At 41.9% G+C, this 19,827-nt stretch overlaps 2 protein-coding genes across 2 annotated transcripts in view; one reads left to right on the plus strand and one right to left on the minus strand.

Moving 5' to 3' along the window:
- The window catches only part of RPP30 (ribonuclease P/MRP subunit p30), a 72,951-nt gene that overhangs the window by 32,447 nt on the left and 20,677 nt on the right, over positions 1 to 19,827 (plus strand). The window contains exons 13-14 of the transcript XR_003790528.1: positions 10,349 to 10,454; positions 11,192 to 11,304. The gene's annotated coding sequence lies outside the window, so the exon portion shown is untranslated. The remainder of the gene's footprint in view (positions 1 to 10,348; positions 10,455 to 11,191; positions 11,305 to 19,827) is intronic.
- Positions 10,914 to 19,496, minus strand: ANKRD1 (ankyrin repeat domain 1). The gene is made up of 9 exons (XM_029200969.1): positions 19,223 to 19,496; positions 18,383 to 18,562; positions 17,331 to 17,468; positions 17,096 to 17,203; positions 15,956 to 16,054; positions 14,326 to 14,424; positions 14,085 to 14,183; positions 13,849 to 13,947; positions 10,914 to 11,760 (listed from the first exon to the last, which is right to left on the minus strand). Exons 1-9 carry the CDS (start codon positions 19,247 to 19,249, stop codon positions 11,650 to 11,652), a joined length of 960 nt encoding a protein of 319 aa, XP_029056802.1. The 5' UTR covers positions 19,250 to 19,496; the 3' UTR covers positions 10,914 to 11,649.

The following is a 19,827-nucleotide window of genomic DNA, read 5'->3' on the forward strand; positions in this document are numbered from 1 at the left end:
CCAGTGTCCCGTGATCCAGGGACAACTTCCCCAGGAGAACACATGGCGCGCGTCAGGCTGGTGTGTCATGCTGGCCTCTGCCACCGCAGGTTCACCCCCACATTCCGTACCCCTTCCTCCCCCCGTCCTGAGTGAGCCAGAGCCCCCAAAGCAGCTGCTTCTTTAACCCTGTCCTGTCTGGGCAGGAACAGACACCCTCAGGCGACCTACATGCAGAGGCGGGTCCAAATCCAACGCTGAACCCTGGGAGCTCTGCAAACAAAGAAGAGAAAGGGAAATTTCTCCCAACATCCTCAGGAGCAGTGGATTAAATCTGCACAATCAACTTTATGTACCTGCATCTGTGGAATACCTGAATAAACAATGAATCATCCCAAATTGAGGAGGTGGACTTTGTGAGCAACGATATATTTTTTTTCCCCTTTTTCTCTTTTTGTGAGTGTGTATGTTTCTATGTGTGATTTTGTTTGTATACCTTTGGTTTTACCATTTGTCCTAGGGTTCTGTCTGTCCTTTGTTGTTTGTTTTCAATATAGGTTTTAGTGCTTGTTATCATTGGTGGATTTTTTTGATTTGCTTGCTCACTTCTTTCTTTTTATTTAAAAAAAATTTTTTAATAATTATTTTTTATTTTAATAACTTTATTTTATCTTCTTTCTTTCTTTCTTTCTTTCTTTTTTTTCCTCCCTTTTATTCTGAGCCGTGTGGATGACAGGCGCTTGGTTCTCCAGCCAGGCGTCAGGCCTGTGCCTCTGAGGTGGGAGAGCCAAGTTCAGGACACTGTTCCACCAGAGACCTCCCATCTCCACGTAATATCAAATGGCGAAAATCTCCCAGAGATCTCCATCTCAACGCCAAGACCCAGCTCCACTCAGTGACCAGCAAGCTACAGTGCTGGACACCCTACGCCAAACAACTAGCAAGACAGGAACACAACCCCACCCATTAGCAGAGAGGCTGCCTAAAATCATCATAAGGCCACAAACACCCCAAAACACACCACCAGACGTGGACCTGCCCGCCAGAAAGACAAGATCCAGCCTCATCCACCAGAACACTGGCACCAGTCCCCTCCACCAGGAACCCTACACAACCCACCGAACCAACCTTAGCCACTGGGGACAGACAACAAAAAGAACTACGAACCTGCAGCCTGTGAAAAGGAGACCCCCAAACACAGTAAGTTAAGCAAAATAAGACAGAAAAACACGCAGCAGATGAAGGAGCAAGGTAAAAACCCACCAGACCTAACAAATGAAGAGGAAATAGGCAGTCTACCTGAAAAAGAATTCGGAAAGAGAATGGAAAAAATACAAGAAACGTTTGACAAGGACCTAGAAGAACTAAAGAGCAAACAGTGATGAACAACACAATAAATGAAATTAAAAATTCTTTAGAAGGGATCAGTAGCAGAATAACTGAGGCAGAAGAACGGATAAGTGACCTGGAAGATAAAATAGTGGAAATAACTACTGCAGAGCAGAATGAAGAATGAAAAGAACTGAGGACAGTCTCAGAGACCTCTGGGACAACATTAAACGCACCAACATTCGAATTATAGGGGTCCCAGAAGAAGAAGAGAAGAAGAAAGGGACTGAGAAAATATTTGAAGAGATTACAGTTGAAAACTTCCCTAATACGGGAAAGGAAATATATAATCAAGTCCAGGAAGCACAGAGAGGCCCATACAGGATAAATCCAAGGAGAAACACACCAAGACACATATTAATCAAACTCAAAAAAAATTAAAGACAAAATATATTAAAAGCAGCAAGGGAAAAACAACAAATAACACACAAGGGAATCCCCATAAGGTTAACAGCTGATCTTTCAGCAGAAACTGCAAGCCAGAAGGGAGTGGCAGGACATATTTAAAGTGATGAGGGAGAAAAACCTACAACCAAGATTACTCTACCCAGCAAGGATCTCATTCAGATTTGATGGAGAAATTAAAACCTTTACAGACGAGCAAAAGCTAAGAGAATTCAGCACCACAAAACCAGCTTTACAACAAATGCTAAAGGAACTTCTCTAGGCAGGAAACACAAGAGAAGGAAAAGACCTACAATAACAAACCCAAAACAATTAAGAAAATGGTCTTAGGAACGTGCATATCAATAATTACCTTAAATGTAAATGCATTAAATGCTCCAACCAAAAGACACAGACTGGGTGAATGGATACAAAAACAAGGCCTGTATATATGCTGTCTACAAGAGACCCACTTCAGACCTAGGGACACATACAGACTGGAAGTGAGGGAATGGAAAAAGATATTCCATGCAAATGGAAATCAAAAGAAAGTTGGAGTAGCAATTCTCATATCAGACAAAATAGACTTTAAAGCAAAGACTATTTCAAGAGACAAAGAAGGACACTACATAATGATGAAGAGATGAATCCAAGAAGAAGGTATAACAGTTGTAAATATTTATGCACCCAACATAGGAGCACCTCAATACATAAGGCAAATACTAACAGCCATAAAAGGGGAAATCGACAGTAACACAATCATAGTAGGGGACTTTAACACCCCACTTTCACCAATGGACAGATCATGCAAAATGAAAATAAATAAGGAAACACAAGCATTAAATGTTACATTAAACTAGATGGACTTAATTGATAGTTATAGGACATTCCATCCAACAACAACAGAATACACTTTCTTCTCAGGTGCTCATGGAACATTCTCGAGGATCATATCTTGGGTCACAAAACAAGCCTTGGTAAATTTAAGAAAATTGAAATCATATCAAGTATCTTTTCCAACCACGACGCTATGAGACTAGATATCAATTACAGGAAAACATCTGTAAAAAATACAAACACATGGAGGCTAAACAATACTTAATAACCAAGAGATCAATGAAGAAATCAAAGAGGAAATCAAAAAATACCTAGAAACAAATGACAATGAAAACACGATGACCCAAAACCTATGGGATGCAACAAAAGCAGTTCTAAGAGGGAAGTTTATAGCAATACAATCCTACCTTAAGAAACAAGAAACATCTCAAATAAACAACCTAACCTTACACCTAAAGCAGTTAGAGAAGGAAGAACAAAAAAACGCCCCAAAATTAGCAAAAGGAAAGAAATCATAAAGATCAGATCAGAAATAAATGAAAAAGAAATGAAGGAAATGATAGCAGAGACCAATAAAACTAAAAGCTGGTTCTTTGAGAAGATAAACAAAATTGATAAACCACTAGCCAGACTCATCAAGAAAAAGAGGGAGAGGACTCAAATCAATAAAATTAGAAATGAAAAAGGAGAAGTAACAACTGACACTGCAGAAATACAAAGGATCATAAGAGATTACTACAAGCAACTATATGCCAATAAAATGGACAACCTGGAAGAAATGGACAAATTCTTAGAAATGCTCAGCCTTGGAATGAGCAAGGAAGAAATAGAAAATATAAACAGACCAATCACAAGCACTGAAATTGAAACTGTGATTAAAATCTTCCAACAAACAAAAGCCCAGGACCAGATGGCTTCACAGGCGAATTCTATCAAACATTTAGAAAAGAGCTAACACCTATCCTTCTCAACCTCTTCCAAAATATAGCAGAGGGAGGAACACTCCCAAACTCACTCTACGAGGCCACCATCACCCTGATACCAAAACCAGTCAAAGATGTCACAAAGAAAGAAAACTACAAGCCAGTATTACTGATGAACATAGATGCAAAACTCCTCAGCAAAATACTAGCAAACAGAATCTAACAGCACATTAAAAGGATCATACACCATGATCAAGTGGGGTTTATCCCAGGAATGCAAGGATTCTTCAGTATGTGCAAGTCGATCAATGTGATACACCATATTAACAAACTGAAGGAGAAAAACCATATGATCATCTCAATAGATGCAGAGCAAGCTTTTGACAAAATTCAACACCGATTTATGATAAAAGCCCTTCAGAAAGTAGGCATAGAGGGAACTTACCTCAACATAATGAAGGCTGTATATGACAAACCCACAGCCAACGTCATTCTCACTAGTGAAAGACTGAAACCATTTCCTCTAAGGTCAGGAAAGAGACAAGGTTGCCCACTCTCACCACTATTATTCAACACAGTTTTGGAATTTTTAGCCACAGCAGTCCGAAGAGAAAAGGAAACAAAGGAATCCAAATCGGAAAGGAAGTAAAGCTGTCACTGTTTGCAGATGACGTGATACTATACATAGAGAATCCTAAAGATGCTACCAGAAAACTACTAGAACGAATCAATGAATTTGGTAAAGTGCAGGATACAAAATTAATGCACAGAAATCTCTTGCATTCCTATACACCAATGATGAAAAATCTGAAAGTGAAATTAAGATAACACTCCCATTTACCACTGCAACAAAAGTAAAATAGGAATAAACCTTCCTAACGAGACAAAAGACCTGTATGCAGAAAATTATAAGACACTGATGAAAGAAATTAAAGATAATACAAACAAATGGAGAGATATACCATGTTCTTACATTGGAAGAATCAACATTGTGAAAATGACTCTACTACCCAAAGCAATCTACAGATTCAATGCAATCCCCTATCAAACTACCACTGGCATTTTTCACAGAAGTAGAACAAAAAATTTCACAATTTTTATGGAAACACAAAAGACCCCGAATAGCCAAAGCGATCTTGAGAAAGAAAAACGGAGCTGGAGGTATCAGGCTCCCTGAGTTCAGACTATACTACAAAGCTACAGTCATCAAGACAGTATGGTACTGGCATAAAAACAGAAATATAGATCAAGAAAGCCCAGAGATAAACCCACACACATATGGTCACCTTATCTTTGATAAAGGAGGCAGGAATATACAGTGGAGAAAAGACAGCCTCTTCAATAAGTGGTGTTGGGAAAACTGGACAGCTACATGTAAAAGAATGAAATTAGAACACTCCCTAACACCATACATAAAAATACACTCAAAATGGATTAAAGACCTAAATGTAAGGCCAGACACTATCGAACTCTTAGAGGAAAACATAGGCAGAACATTCTATGACATAAATCACAGTAAGGTCCTTTTTGACCCACCTCCTAGAGAAATGGAAATAAAAACAAAAACAAATGGGACCTAATGAAACTTAAAAGCTTTTGCACAGCAAAGGAAACCATAAACAAGACAAAGAAAAGACAGAAGACCTAATGGGCAGAAGACCTAAATAGACATTTCTCCAAAGATGATATACAGATTGCCAACAAGCACGTGAAAGAATGCTCAACATCATTAATCATTAGAGAAATGCAAATCAAAACTACAATGTGACATCATCTCACACCAGTCAGAATGGCCATCATCAAGAAATCGACAAACAATAAATGCTGGAGAGGGTGTGGAGAAAAGGGAACCCTCTTGCACTGTTGGTGGGAATGTAAATTGATAAGCCACTATGGAGCACAGTATGGAGGTTCCTTAAAAAACTAAAAATAGAGCTACCATATGACCCAGCAATCGCACTACTGGGCACATACCCTGAGAAAACCATAATTCAAAAAGAGTCATGTACCACAATGTTCATTGCAGCTCTATTTACAATAGCCAGGACATGGAAGCAACCTAAGTGTCCATCAACAGGTGAATGGATAAAGAAGATGTGGCACTTATATACAATGGAATATTACTCAGCCATTAAAAGAAATGAAATTGAGTTATTTGTAGTGAGGTGGATGGACCTAGAGACTGTCATACAGAGTTAAGTAAGTCAGAAAGAGAAAAATACCGTATGCTAACACATATACGTGGAATCTAAAAAACAAAAAAAAATGGTCATGAAGAACCTAGGGGCAAGACTGGAATAAAGACGCAGACCTACTAGAGAACAGACTTGAGGATACGAGGAGGGGGAAGGGTAAGCTGGGGGAAAGTGAGAGAGTGGCATGGACATACATACACTACCAAATGTAAAATAGATAGTGGGAAGCAGCCACATAGCACAGGGAGATCAGCTCGGTGCTTTGTGATCACCTAGAGGAGTGGAATAGGGAGGGTGGGAGGGAGGGAGATGCAAGAGGGAAGAGATGTGGGGATATATATATATGTATAACTGATTCACTTTGTTATAAAGCAAAAAGTAACACACCATTGTCAAGCAATTATACTCCAATAAAGATGTTAAAAAATTTATAAAAATTTTAAAAAATAAAACAAGTCTACTTTAAAATGAAAAAAAAAAAAAAAAAAAACGTGGCCCTAATCACAAAGACATAAATTACCGAGAAATGATGGGACTCTGTGAGGAAAACTGTTAAATAAAAGTGACGTGGGAAATTAGACTGGAATACATGAAGGGAGACGTGGTACATCAAATTCTCCCCTGATTTAATCTATGAATTTAACAAAATCCAAAACAAAGTGTCTGTATGTATTTTTGTTTGCTTGTGTATAGGTTTTCTTTTTAGACTTGCTATTTTGAAAGAAAAAAGTTTGAGAATAGCTAGGGAATTTTGTAGAAAAACAATGAAAGACACTTGTACAGCTGAGTATTACAGAGTACAACAGAACTCTAGTAACTAAAACAGTGTATAATTGGTACAGAAATTCATATAGAAGAATGAAAGAGCTGGGAGTCCAGAACACTTCAGTTATAGGAAGTAATGATGGATTGTTCAGTAAGTGGTGTTGGAACAACTGGTTACCTGGCAGGAGAGGCAGGACAGCACAGTACTGTACGGTTAAGTGCAAAGACTGTAGACACACTGCCTGTGTTAAAATTCCAACTTGCTAGTACTTACTACCTGTAACCTTGGACAAATGACGTAACCACTCTGTGCCTCACTTCCTTCTTCTCTTCTCCCTATGGCATTATTGCAAGGGTTAAGTGGATTAAAATTTGTAGAAGGCCCAGAGCAGAACCTGTCATATAGAATGTACCTACTAAATGTCAGCTGTTATTCTGTCATTTAGGAAAAACAACAAGTCCATTCCCTACCTCATACCCAGTACACATGCATAATAAATTTAGGTGGATTAAAGATTTAAATTTTTTTAAAGTGTAAAATACTAAAGAAAAAGGTAATTATTTAAAAAGAAAATAAGCTTGGATTGGAAAAGACCTAAACGTGGTCATCAAAGCCAGGAAACAAAAGCTTGATCAATTTGTCTATAAAAATTTAGTGTTAGAAAAGTACGAACAACTAGGAAGGAACATTTACAGTGCATATTCCAGAGAGGAATATGCTTCTTTAAAGAAATTGCTTTTAAAAAACAAATATGCAACATGACAAATACTGCTAGTGTCCATCCAGATCCCCTTTTTTTTTTTTTTTTTTTTTTTGCGGTACGCAGGCGTCTCACCATTGTGGCCTCTCCCATTGCGGAGCGCAGGCTCAGCGGCCATGGCTCACAGGCTTAGCCTCTCCGCGGCATGTGGGATCTTCCCGGACCGGGGCACAAACCCGTGTCCCCTGCATCGGCAGGCGGACTCCCAACCACTGCGCCACCAGGGAAGCTCCAGATCCTTTTTACCAGGCTGGTGTACCCCTTCTCCAGCTGCTGCAGATGTTGGATATTAATGGTTTATCCTCACCCTCCCCTGGAGGTTGGCCCATGGTGAATGCCTGAGCAGGGCCTTACAGCCTGGCCTTCCGGCCTCTGTGGTGCAGTTTATGCTCCTGAGCTCCCCATGGGATTGGGTTTAGGAGAGACTTCTTAAACCATGTCTTTGCCTCTTTTCTTCTGCCCTGTCCTGTTTTCCTCAGTCCCTTATAGACCACTGTCAAGAAATCACTTCCACAAGAATCCTTATTTCAAGCACCACTTCCAGGGAACCTGACTTAATAGAAAATTGAGCAAGGAAGATTGGCCCAGAAAAAAGCTCAATAAACCTGAAGATGCTGAACTTTTTTAGTAATCAAGGGAAAATAATCAAAAATATATCTTTCTTTTGCTAATTGGGTTGAAAAAATAAAACATTTATAAAATGAGTATTTTCATGATTGTGGGGAAAGGCAATAACATTGTGGAAGGGCTAATTTGATACCAACCTTATAGGTATTTCTATAAATATTTCTTCAGAAATAACTGGTTAGGTGTAAAGGATGCATGGATAAGAATATTCATTGCAACAATGTCTAAAATGGGAAAATGGAAACAACCTGAATGTCCAATAATGATAGGATTGGTTAAATGATCCATTGTACATTGAAACATAAGACTACCATTTATAAAGATGTCTAGAATAAGTTGTTCAACTGAAAAGAGTTATAAAGCTAAATGTACAGTGCCCATATGTAATGTGCACAGAAATAATCAGCATCATTAAATTAGGATTATTGGTGATGTTTGCTTTCTTCATTCATTTCTATAATTGGCTTAATACTTAACGAGCATGTATTGCTTGTTCAAGGGGAGAGGAAATTTTTTCATTTGGGGGATAAAGGCAGTATGACAGATGTTATGACATGGAGAAAAAAAGTACAGCAGGAACACACTTGAGACTAACAAAGTCTAAGTAAGAGTTAAGGATGGCTTCCTGGAGGACATACAGCTACCCTGAAGGGGAGGAATGGGGAGAAATGATGCAGTGGGGTGGGAAGAAGAGCCTTCCAGGGAGTTGGCACAATATATGAGAACAAAAGCTAGTGCCTGGATTTTTTAAGAAACTGAAAATTCAGTAGAGTTGAAATTTGCTGTTTAGCTAGGAAAGTAATGAGAAATAGATGAGAATAAAGAGTTAACGGCAGCCAGATTTCAAGAGTTTTAGAAAACGTTAAGGCACTTTTATTTCATCCTGAGAGAAGTGGGCAGCCACTGAAAAATTTTGAAGTGGAGAATGACTTGATCATATTTGCATTTTAGAAAAATCACCCTGGCTGCAACTTGAGGAACAGACTGGAGGGAAGTAAGCTGAGGGCATTTGAGTAATCTGGGAGCTGCTGTGGTGATCTGAACTAGGGGAGCGGCCCCTAGGATGAGAGGAAGTGGACAGATTACAGCACCCCTTAGGTAGTATGCTTGGTAAGAAGTCTTGGTGGTTGGTTGAAAGAGGGATGAGGCAAAGGGAAAGTCTAGAACAACTTCCAAGAGTCTCCATTGGCCAGTGGGACATTCCCTTCACTGGTAAAAGGACACAAGACGCAGACTGTGGGTCTGGCTTAGGTGGGAGCTGGCTTAAGTGGGAAGACAGGGAGCTTATAAAAGTTGACTGCCAGGGCCTTCCCTGGTGGTGCAGTGGTTGAGAGTCCGCCTGCCGATGCAGGGGACACGGGTTCGTGCCCCGGTCCGGGAAGGTCCCACGTGCCACGGAGCGGCTAGGTCCGTGAGCCATGGCCGCTGAGCCTGCGCGTCCGGAACCTGTGCTCTGCAACAGGAGAGGCCACAACAGTGAGAGGCCCGTGTACCGAAAAAAAAAAAAAAAATGTTGACCGCCAGTGCGACAGAAACTTGAAGATTTTGCCTGAAGTGTTTATCTTTTCCATTAACAAAGGTCACTGAGTTGGCCTTGTTATAATGGGACTTATTCCATGTTGATTCTCATGCCCCCAACCTCTGTACTAGTGCAAATCTTTATACACAGCAACACAAAAGTGTTTTAACCCCTTACTTCCTTCTCTCCTTTAGCTTCCAGCTCTTGTGGGGAGGGGAATTTGAGGAAGACATCAAGAGAAAACTTAGCCATGTAAATAATAACACACCCAAGCTATGCTGTGGGAGACATCATTGCAGCAGTGGAGATGCTGCCTATGTTGTAGGTGCTTTACTTGGAAGAAATGGAAGGACCCCAAGCCTTAAGGATCTGATGGGTTAGAGCCAGGACCCTCAAGGGAGAGCAGGGGGTGGCAGAAGGGGATTGAGAGGGAGATAACAGAGAGAATGAAGCTCCTGACGCCCCCCACGAGGTGGACTCTACAGATTCTTCAGAGACTAGATAGAAAAGGTACAAAAATATTTCAAACCATCCTCACAATTCCATGATCAGCTAACTGGAGGATCTTCTGGTTATGGACTGTGCCTACACGCCCTCTCAAAGTGTCAGAGGCATAGCAAAGAGGTTATGAGTTTTATCCTATCTGGGGTGTTTTATGGGAGGGGTACTAGTGCGAGTGTTTCACGTTGGCCTTCATACTTTTCCCGTAACCTTGCCCTTTTCTGTGTTCTCTCTGCTGCCTGAACACTGTGCTTGAATAACTCCAGTTTATCCTTCAGACTCCCCTGAAAGGCTCCCACCTCAAAGAAGTCTTTGTAGAAACCCTCTCCGCTGCCTCCCCATCGAATGATGGGCCTCCACAGCTTAGACTCTCAGCACTCTGTACCTTTTACTTCTTTATATACTTACTGCAGATTGTTACCGTATATTTATTTCTGTGATTATTTCTTTAATATTCATCTATTCCAGGAAGGCAGGACGGGGACAATTTGGTTTTCTCATCACAAGTCATAGCACCTGGCCCAGCACGTGGCGGCAAAGTAGCTCCCCTTGGAGGTCAGCAATCATTGGCCAGGTGTGTTTTCTCGTGGGCAGTCTTTGACATTACCGCGGGTGTGCACAATAATTGTTAATCCTCAGATTAGTTAAGCCCCAGGGGAACATCTTAAGGGAACACCTTAACTTGCAGTAATCATTTTGCCCACCAGAGGTCTCTTTCTCCCCATCACTGGGGCCAAAAAAGCTTGAACTCCTGGGTATCTTTATGGTTTTCACAGCTGTGCTGCTCAATGTGGCTGTGCTATACCACCACTTCTGCATCGCCTGGGGGCTTGTCGGAAGTGCAGAATCTCAGGCCCCACCCACACTGGAGGAATCGGAATTTGAATTTTAACAAGATCCTCAGGTGATCTGTGTACACGTTAAATACTGAGAGGTGCGGTTCTACAGGACACTCCTAATATGAAAAGCTTGGAAGACAAAGAAAACCCCATCTAAATGGCCTTTTTGCATGATTCTCACTAAAAGGAGGAAAGAGGGTTAGGATTTGCTTTTATTATGAACATAAAATATACATACAGCATAATATACATTTACACATTTACAATTCGCAGTTACTTTCATCTCTTTTGAACTCATTCAGTTCTGCACGGCCCAGCGGCCCGCTCCTTCCACTTACACTCAAGACATTCTCTTTACCTTGGTACGTACAGCGTGTGACCTAGTAAGAATTACCAGGCCCAGGCGTCGAATGGCGGGCTTTACAGTCCTCACAGAATCACTTTCATTCTGTTTCCTTTCCTGTCGCTACAGGCTTTCCATGGCCTCACACTTCAGCATGAAAAGTTCAGGAGAAAAGAAGGCTGCAATAATCCCCTTTGTCTTTCAAAAACACCCTGAAACATCTTCCATGAGCGAGGTGACACGTAAGTCGGCACTGACAGCACTTCTGGTTAACACAGTTTAAGGGCTACCTATGGGAAGAGGCTCTGATGCATCCCATAGAAACTAAGCTTGTTCTCCAAATGGGTGACCACAAAGGATCTGAATGTCGGTGGTATCACAGTAAATAAATAAATAAACAGTAATAAATACAAATAAATAGAGTGGGTTTCACTAAGGGAAATGTCAATACCTACGTCCCTGTGCTTTCTCAAAACATAATTCGGTGCCGCTTTACAACAGGTTGATAAAGAGAAGCTGGTTTTCATGATGAGTTGCTCTTCGGGGCGGTGAAGAGCAGCCAATGGAAGCTTCTATCGTCGTTTTTCTCAGAATGTCTCTATGCGAGAGGCTTTGTAGGAGTTCTCTTTGAGGCTGTCAAATATTGCTTTGGTTCCATTCTGCCACTGTAGCACCAGATCTATCGGGGTCTTCCCAGCCTAATCAAAATAGAGGAGGGAATTTGACTTCCGGGGGGAGGCGTCTATAAATTCATCTCGTGTGTGTGTGTGTGTGTGTGTGTGTGTGTGTATTTAATGAGGTAATGGATAGGTGTATGTTATTGAAGTGTTTTATGTTTTCCATTATGAGTGATTTGCAGTTTATATTCAAACCAGCCCTTCACTGTTTCTCACGGGAATGCTTTTGGCATTTCAGATTAGCAATGGTTTTCTTTCCTGTGGGATATCCCAGGTGGTGGTAAAAATCCCCAGTCCCTAGACACTAAACAGCAAGAGTAAGCCAAGTCATTTTCAAACTCAAAAAATGCCTCCATACTTACCCAGTATCCTGCAAAATGGGTGTGGGGAGGTAGTAGTATCCCTCTTGGTCAAGAACCACTTCCTATCAATTTGGAAAATGATTCCTGATTGATAAAAACTGGTGGAGAATGAGCTGCTTCAACACCTTGGCTTAAGTACACAAGTACCACTCCAAGGGGTAGATTTTTCACAGCTGCTCAGAACTTACATTGGTCTCTCCCAAGAAATTTATTTTTCTTGGAGATGATATCAATGATGTATGAATAAATAACTTTTGAGACCAAAAGTTTTTTACCTCAAGCATACATCTCAAGATATTTACAACAATTAAAACTGTGTCACCTCTCAACTCTTGTCTTTAAATTTGAGAAGTCCTAAAATTTTCCATCTCTGTTCATTCAGAAGTCTCTCTTTATCCCAGAGATTGCAGACTGGCAGCTTTGAGATGCAAATAAAGCTAGAGACCTGTTTTGGCCCAAACAGAGCTTAGATTTTTTTTAAACCTGGAATTAATTGGCAACAGTTGGAAATTAAGAGATTTCCCAGCTGAATTTGTGATCTCTGTGAAAAAACTGGGAGACCTGGCGGCACAATTCCCGTGGTTTCACGGAGCAGCAATGGGCTGAGTTGGGGAAGGGCTGCTACCTTTAAGTAAGCTGTGTGCATGGCACCAGCAGCCACCATGTAAGTCATCTATGCCATCTGCCTGGAACCTGTGCGGATTTGAGTTAGTGGCCCTGCAACCTTCATTCTGGACCTTCTCACCTTGTAGCATCGCACCTGTGCCCCCTCCCAGTGATATTTTTAAAGCTTAGATGATGCTTGAGTGGGAATTGGGACCATGAGGAAAATTTGGTTACATTCCCTGGCTTACAGATGAAGCTTAATTAATACGTACTTATAAAGGGGACTTATACAAGCATTTTCAGGGCCTAAATACAGGAAAGTATTTTGAGGGATGTGCAGATAAACCAAAGAGGAGAATGAACAGAAATTATCTCAAAAATATAGGCAATGGAGCTTCCCTGGTGGCGCAGTGGTTGAGAGTCCGCCTGCCGATGCAGGGGACACGGGTTCGTGCCCTGGTCTAGGAAGATCCCACATGCCGCGGAGCGGCTGGGCCCGTGAGCCATGGCCGCTGAACCTGCGTGTCCGGAGCCTGTGCTCCGCAGCGGGAGAGGCCACAACAGTGAGAGGCCCGCATACCGCAAAGAAAAAAAGGAAAAAAAAAAAAAAAGCAAAAGCATGGCTCCCCCTGGAAAAAGTGGTAGCCTGTCATGCTGCTGTAAGGAGGGGAGGACTATTCAGAATTACTTGGATTAGATGTTGATTAATTTGAGTTCCTTGGCCCTTGGTTGCATTGACCACTGTGGAATTTTTGACAGCTTCAGCAATGGTGGGTGTTTTTATTCCTGACTACCCCAAACCTTGCTCAGCCAGGGATGGCCAAGGCAGACTGTGCTTATGTCTGTAAGTGTGGGCGGTTTGGCCATCTTTTATCTTCAAGGCCAAATTTTTAAAGAATTACTACAGGCTATATTAGGCACCGAGGTCATAGCAGTCACGATGGCTTCCCCATCTCTGACCAGGTGATCTGAGTCCTTGCCAAACTCAGCAATGTCCTTATGGGAATGACCAGGGCCATTTAAACCATCAAGAGACCCCTGAAATATCAACACTACCGTTGTAAGAATGTTTTCAAGTATGTGAGCCATATTTTTGTTCATGAGAAAGCTGGCAAGCAGGGCCCCTTGCTTGAGCACTTACACAGTTCTTGATGTTGAGGTCGGCGCCATACGTGATCAGGAGTCTGATCATCTTGTACCGGTTCAGCCTCACGGCGTCGTGCAGGGGGGTATCTCCTTCCTAGAGAAGCAGAGTGAACAGACAAGGTGAGCCTGAGGCCACGAAGTGGGTCCCGCAAGGGTGCCCGGCTGGGGCAGTTATTCCAAATATGTAAATGAGTGAAGCTTTAGAAGGCCAAACTCTGCCGGGCTACTCACTCGGTCCTTGGCGTTGAGTTCCGCCTCGCAGGCGATGATATGCTCTGCGCACTCGTAGTGGCCGGTCCTCACCGCCACGTGCAGCGCCGTGCTGAGCAACTGCAAAATGCAAGAGCCTGCTGTGTCCCTGGGCTTGAGGACAAAGGCTGCCCAGACCCCAAGGCATGTGTGAAGGGGAGAAGTGGAGGAGGGACAGGGTGGAGGAGGGGAAGAAGGAGGGGGACAGGAGGAGGAGAAATACCTTATCCCGCGCACTGATTTTTGCTCCTTTGTTCAGCAACAGTTTTAAGACATCCAGGTTTCCTCCGCGGCTTGCCCAGTGAATGGCTGTGGATTCAAGCTATACCGGGAAGGTAAAAGGACAGGAGTTAGTGAAAGAAGAACCTAAACAGAGGACTTAGTACTTCGTTTCTAAAGCCCAGGAACGCCAGGTTTGCTAGGGCATCCGTGGGTGACACTGGGCTGTCCTCGTCTAGGTTGCCAGTTGTAACTATTGTAGTCGAAGGCTCTTGCCTAATGTTTTGGCTAAACTCTTAAGTGTGTGAATGTGAGTGTATGCGCTTCTGTGTATGTATCTATGTGCGTGTTTGCATCGTTAGGAGGTTCTTAATAAACCTAATAAATCTTTTTAAAAGAGGATAAGAACTACAATTTATTGGGAATTTCCTCGTGCCAACATAGTGCCGCGTACTTCAGACACAATGATGCTCCCAGCAACATTATGAAGTGGGTAGTCTGTGCTCGTTTTGCAGATGAGAAAAACAAGGCTCCGAAATATTCAAGTTTCTTGCCCAAGGAAACACAGCTAGTAAGTGGCAGAAGAGATATTCCAACCCACAGTCTGCCTGGAACTTTTAACCGCTTTTGCCAGATAGACTCAACAGTTCTAGACAAATGTATTTTAAAATTCTGGCAGAATAAAAGTAGTCCCTTCCAAAAGATGTTCATCTGGATCTGACACCTCTCCCTTGTCCCTGTTGTTTTTTCCTCATCCCTTGCTGGTTCTCTCCTGCCATTTGTGCCAGCACACCCTCTGTACCTTGACCATCATCACTCATGGTCACTGCACTTACTCATAGGAGTAAGTCTGGTATATCCCTGGCCCTCCAAATCCCATGCTTGTGAATTTTTGTGTCTTTCTATACAAACTTTATATTTTGTTTCTTTTCTTGTTTTTCTGTGTGTACGTCTTTTGGGTTCAATTTTGGCCAGTTCCTTTGGACTTTTCCAGTCCCTTTTCCACTTTGCTGAAAAGTCAAATTGAGCTGTATTTAAATAAAGCATTTTCCCAGCTCAATCTTCAGGTCGTAAAATATGCTGTGTACCGGTCTGTGTAGAAATCACAGTGGTTGAATTACTGAGGTCTGAATAGCAGCTACTTTCCGTAGATGCAATTCATTTTGTATGCAGTCTAGCCCCAAATCTCACAGATGGCAATCGGCATCTATCATATAAGGTGTGCAGCTAGAGAATTCTGAGATGTTGTTGGCAGCCAAGGGGCCAGGAGCAGGCGGCCACATATGGTGGAAGGACATGGAGGCTGAAAGGCAAGTGTTGACTGCGTTACTTCTCAGTAAGGCTACTGACTTGATAATGACCCAAGTCTTCGATGAGGATATTGAATTCTGTCCAGCAGCTCTCACTTCCTTCGTTTCCCTGGAACACTCCTCTCCTTTCAGTATGTGTAGAAAATACTTCCCACATGACCTAGTCCCATCTCCCAACTTCCCTTTGTATGGAGAAACGAGCTTCTGCCTAGTTCTCGTGGATCAATTTTCAATACAGTCAGCCCCCTTTTCCATTGTAGGTTTTCTCAAGTTTCATATAGTCTACTTACTTTGGCTCACTTCCAAACAAAGAAATATATTTACCATATCACGGAATTCAATCTGGGCTCCAGCTTCTATTAACTTCTCCACAATTGCCAAATGTCCTTCTAAGCATGCTCTATGAAGAGCTGTCCGTTTATACTGTCAAAATAGAGATTTAAGAAAGAGAGAGGGAGCGATGCATATAAAAATGAGCATAAATCCTTTCTAAGAAGTATGAAGCTGGGGACTCTGATGACCTAGCTGATAGAAACTTGAGTGCTTCTTTATGAATTAGAAATGTCAAATTTACTAAACTTGTTGTCGACAACAATTATTCTGCAACTGAGATTTGCGCCTCCTGCAACATACATTTGTAAGTGCTTCGAGGTCTACATCGAGGCACATGGGCTTAAACATTCAAAACTACCTAAATGCTGACATTTCCCTTTCTTGTATTTTGTGCCTTCATGGTGTTTGTAGTATTTGCCATGCAGTTCAGGCTGTTTTCTTCCATCTGGGACGGTTGATAGGTTGAATATCAAAAAGCATTCAATTCATTTTTAAGAAAATGGGAGACATTTTTCATTCAACTTCAGAAATGATTCCCCATTTCAATTCATGGGGGAAAGGATACAAAAAGGATTAGTGATTTCTGGTAAATGGCTTCATATAAATGGATTAATAGACTGTGCTGGAACACCTTTTAGGCATTTCACTCCAATGCCCTCTATTTTCAGATAAGGAAACTGAGGTCCAGAAAATGCAGATTGGCTGCTAAAAATCAAATAGGCCAGTAGTGATAGAGCTAGCACTTGAACTCCAGTCTACAGATTCCCTGTGTGGAGCTGATGTATTTGAGTCCAATCAAAGATAATGCTAATAATATATTTCTCCATTGGTGACTCGTTGGTCCTGCCGTATTAAGAGTCTGTCCCAAAGATCTAAAAATTAAAGACAAGCTGAAAAAGCAGTCAGAAGTATATTAGAGTGCAAAAAATAATGCAATCCGTAGCACTAATCCAGCATTTTCTTTTTTTGGACCACTGCACTCCCCTGTTATGCTATTGGCATATGTGGCAACAGCTGGGGAGACTGTTTCAGGTGGATTGATTTTTGGCACCAGATTAGCAAGGCTGCAGCAAAGCATAAGAAACACAAAACTAATGAGCTGGATTTTGCAGTGCTTTGTATAAGCCTTACCTCATCACAGACATCTGGATTGTTCTTGTCTGACAAGAATTTTTCTACTACTGGCAGTTTATTCTCCAGGGCAGCCTTCAGAAAACTAGGCACATCCACAGGTTCTGTCTAAAGCCGAAAAAACAGTGTGAGAGTTACCATGGGTTTTCCAACATTCAGTCACACCCTCCACAGATATTTATTCCCCTGTAGCCTAATGCCGAGGTGTAATACTGCAAAACCAAGCAGCCCTTACGATGATTTCGGGTTCAGGTTCCTTCACAACTGGAACTTTAGTTTTCCTGTATTTTTTCCTTTTCTTCAGTTGAATGATGATTTCAAGGTCTTCTAAATTTTCAAGCTTTGATCTTTGTTCTAGTTTTTTCTTCTTGAGCTAAAAAAGAAATCCATGTTTCAAAATACAGTGAGTTCTACTGACAAGCATTCTGGTTGCGTCAAAACAGAATCTGCAAGGTCTGAGCTAAGTACGTGAACAGTTTGTGCAAAAAGATAAAAAATTTATAATAAGTCTTTGACTTGGATTTAGTGATTTCTTATTCAAGTACTTAGGGGTCAAATTTTTCAGCTAATTGCCTTCATCTTCACTTTCCTTTCTCATAGCATCAGCTTTTCACTGGAGATAGGATCTAGTCTCTAAGTGATGATTTTGTAATTATTTCCATAAACAAACCCCAGATTTCTGTAGAATTTTGTATCATGCTCATGAATTTTTTTTTTTTTTTACCCAAAAGACTCCACTAATAAGTTTTGAGCTCTAAAATGTCAATGCCAGTGTCTTTCAGGTGGCCCACTAAGCAGGGCTCATGAAATAGACTATCCTGGACTACAGCTAACAAATGCATGTTTTATCTGTGGTTAGTAAGTAATGAAAATTCACCCAGCAACACATTTTGTCAACACAGAAAGCGGCCACAGTCAAACAATGATCCATGGACCACAAACCACATTACTAAGAAAAAGAAGGCTCCCTTGTTTGGGATTAACCAGACAGTGTAAGACATCAGAAATTCACTGGACACATTTCTCTTTCCAAGTCTTTCAGTCAAAACACAGTCACAGAACATACAGTGATTGATTTGGAATCCAGAGGTCATAGTCTTGCCAAAGAATTATTTTCTGCAACCTGTCCCACAGAAGTTGCCTCTTTATAGGTTAGAATCTGGTAAAGAAACATCTTTGGAATGGTTGCATTTGTTTCGTTTCTCTCTCTTCTCCTTCCTGTCTGGCACCTCCATCCTCTGCCCCGTCCCCAACCTCCCACTCATGAATTTCATGGAAGGGTCTTACCTCTGCCTCTCGCTGTTTCTCAGTTTTCCACTGTTGCTCCCGCAGGCTCACAAAGTGGGCTGGAAGTGTTTTCAGGTCCTCTTGCTTCTCTAAAGTGACAGCAGCTTCATACTCTCCATCTCTGAAATCCTCAGGAAGGAACTCCCCAGCGTCCCCACTGCCATTCTTCTTCCCTGTAACCTACAAGGGAAGATGGCAGGGTCAGAAGTAGCAGGCCTGTCCTGGGGTCATTCTCCACAGAAGATGCTGCAGGCAGCCCCCGGCCTTCCCTCCCTGCTGACGGTGGCCTCCATTGCAGCACATTCTCCTATCTCAGGCAGCAACGAGTTGCTGCAGTGTTCCAGGATAGCCTTCAGATGCTTGTCCCCCTCTCTTGGTTAAATCAAGGTTTAGGTTAGGTTGAAATGTTTAAATCTACTTTTAATTTACTTAATCACATTTTTCCTAGGAAAATCACAATCTGGCCTCCGCATCCCCACCGATTATTTAAAATTGTTTCATTTTAGGTTGATGATCCCTTGCCTTGAGTTATAGTTTCCAGACATATATTCTTGCAATAGAACTTCTCCCCTAAGGCATTTTGATAACTATACATGATTACACACTTTAGTAATAAAAGCGAAGGAGAAGATAATAGATAGGAAATATGTAGAGAATTCATTACTGCCAGCTCCCTTTTTCCAGTTTCACTTATTTCATCACATAAACCAACCATTTTCCATATATGACATTTTCAGAGTACCAGCACATTATGCAAGAAAGAAAAGGGCATTTCAATTTTCAAATAAAAATCAAGGCTGCCCCATTTTTCACTGCGTAGAAATAATGTGCTTTACATACCAGCTCTTCTACTTTCAGAACCATCATGTTGACCTAAAGTTCCTCTGTCTGTTTTCCTCCTGGGGGTTGAAACGTTGAGTCGGCCCTGGGGAGCCCCCTTGCTCTGATCAGCTTATATAGCTAGGGCCCGGTGAGCTAATCTTCCAACCTGGGAACCCAAGTAACACCCCTGCCCCCACCCGGGGCCAGCTCAGAGGCAGGTGAAGTTTCATTCCAGACTCAGTGTCTGGGAAGCAGGAGAGGGAGGGGATGACAAGTAACCCCACTGAATATGTGAATCAGGAAGAAATGTGAGAGGGCCATTCCTTTGGCAGTGACCACACCGCTCAGCAATGCAAGTCATCCTATTTATCGGGAAGCCAGGGGACAGCTGTCTGTTGACATTGCACCACACCACTGCTCCTTTTCCTTCTTTGTCAGCTTTCATATGACTAACCCTATCAAGAAAATGTAAATGCCCTACATATCACACCACCAATAATATCTTTCTGATAACCAGACTTATCCACACGTCACTTGGGGGAAGTGTTGCTTCAGGACATCCTATTCCCATGGGTAAACAGCCTGAGAGGAAAGGATCCGGGTCCTAATTGCCCTTGTCTATA

The sequence above is a fragment of the Monodon monoceros genome, unplaced genomic scaffold (assembly GCF_005190385.1).
Source record: "Monodon monoceros isolate NGI ecotype Baffin Bay Population unplaced genomic scaffold, NGI_Narwhal_1 Super_Scaffold_4, whole genome shotgun sequence".
In the NCBI taxonomy this organism is placed as follows: domain Eukaryota; kingdom Metazoa; phylum Chordata; class Mammalia; order Artiodactyla; family Monodontidae; genus Monodon; species Monodon monoceros.

Coding starts and splice junctions, on each gene's coding strand:
- ANKRD1 (XM_029200969.1), bottom strand. CDS start 19,249: ATGATGGTTCTGAAAGTAGAAGAGCTG. Junction 17,469..18,382: donor AGAAACAGCGAGAGGCAGAG/GTAAGACCCTTC, acceptor TTTCTTTTTTAG/CTCAAGAAGAAAAAACTAGA. Junction 14,425..15,955: donor AGATTGAATTCCGTGATATG/GTAAATATATTT, acceptor TTCCCGGTATAG/CTTGAATCCACAGCCATTCA.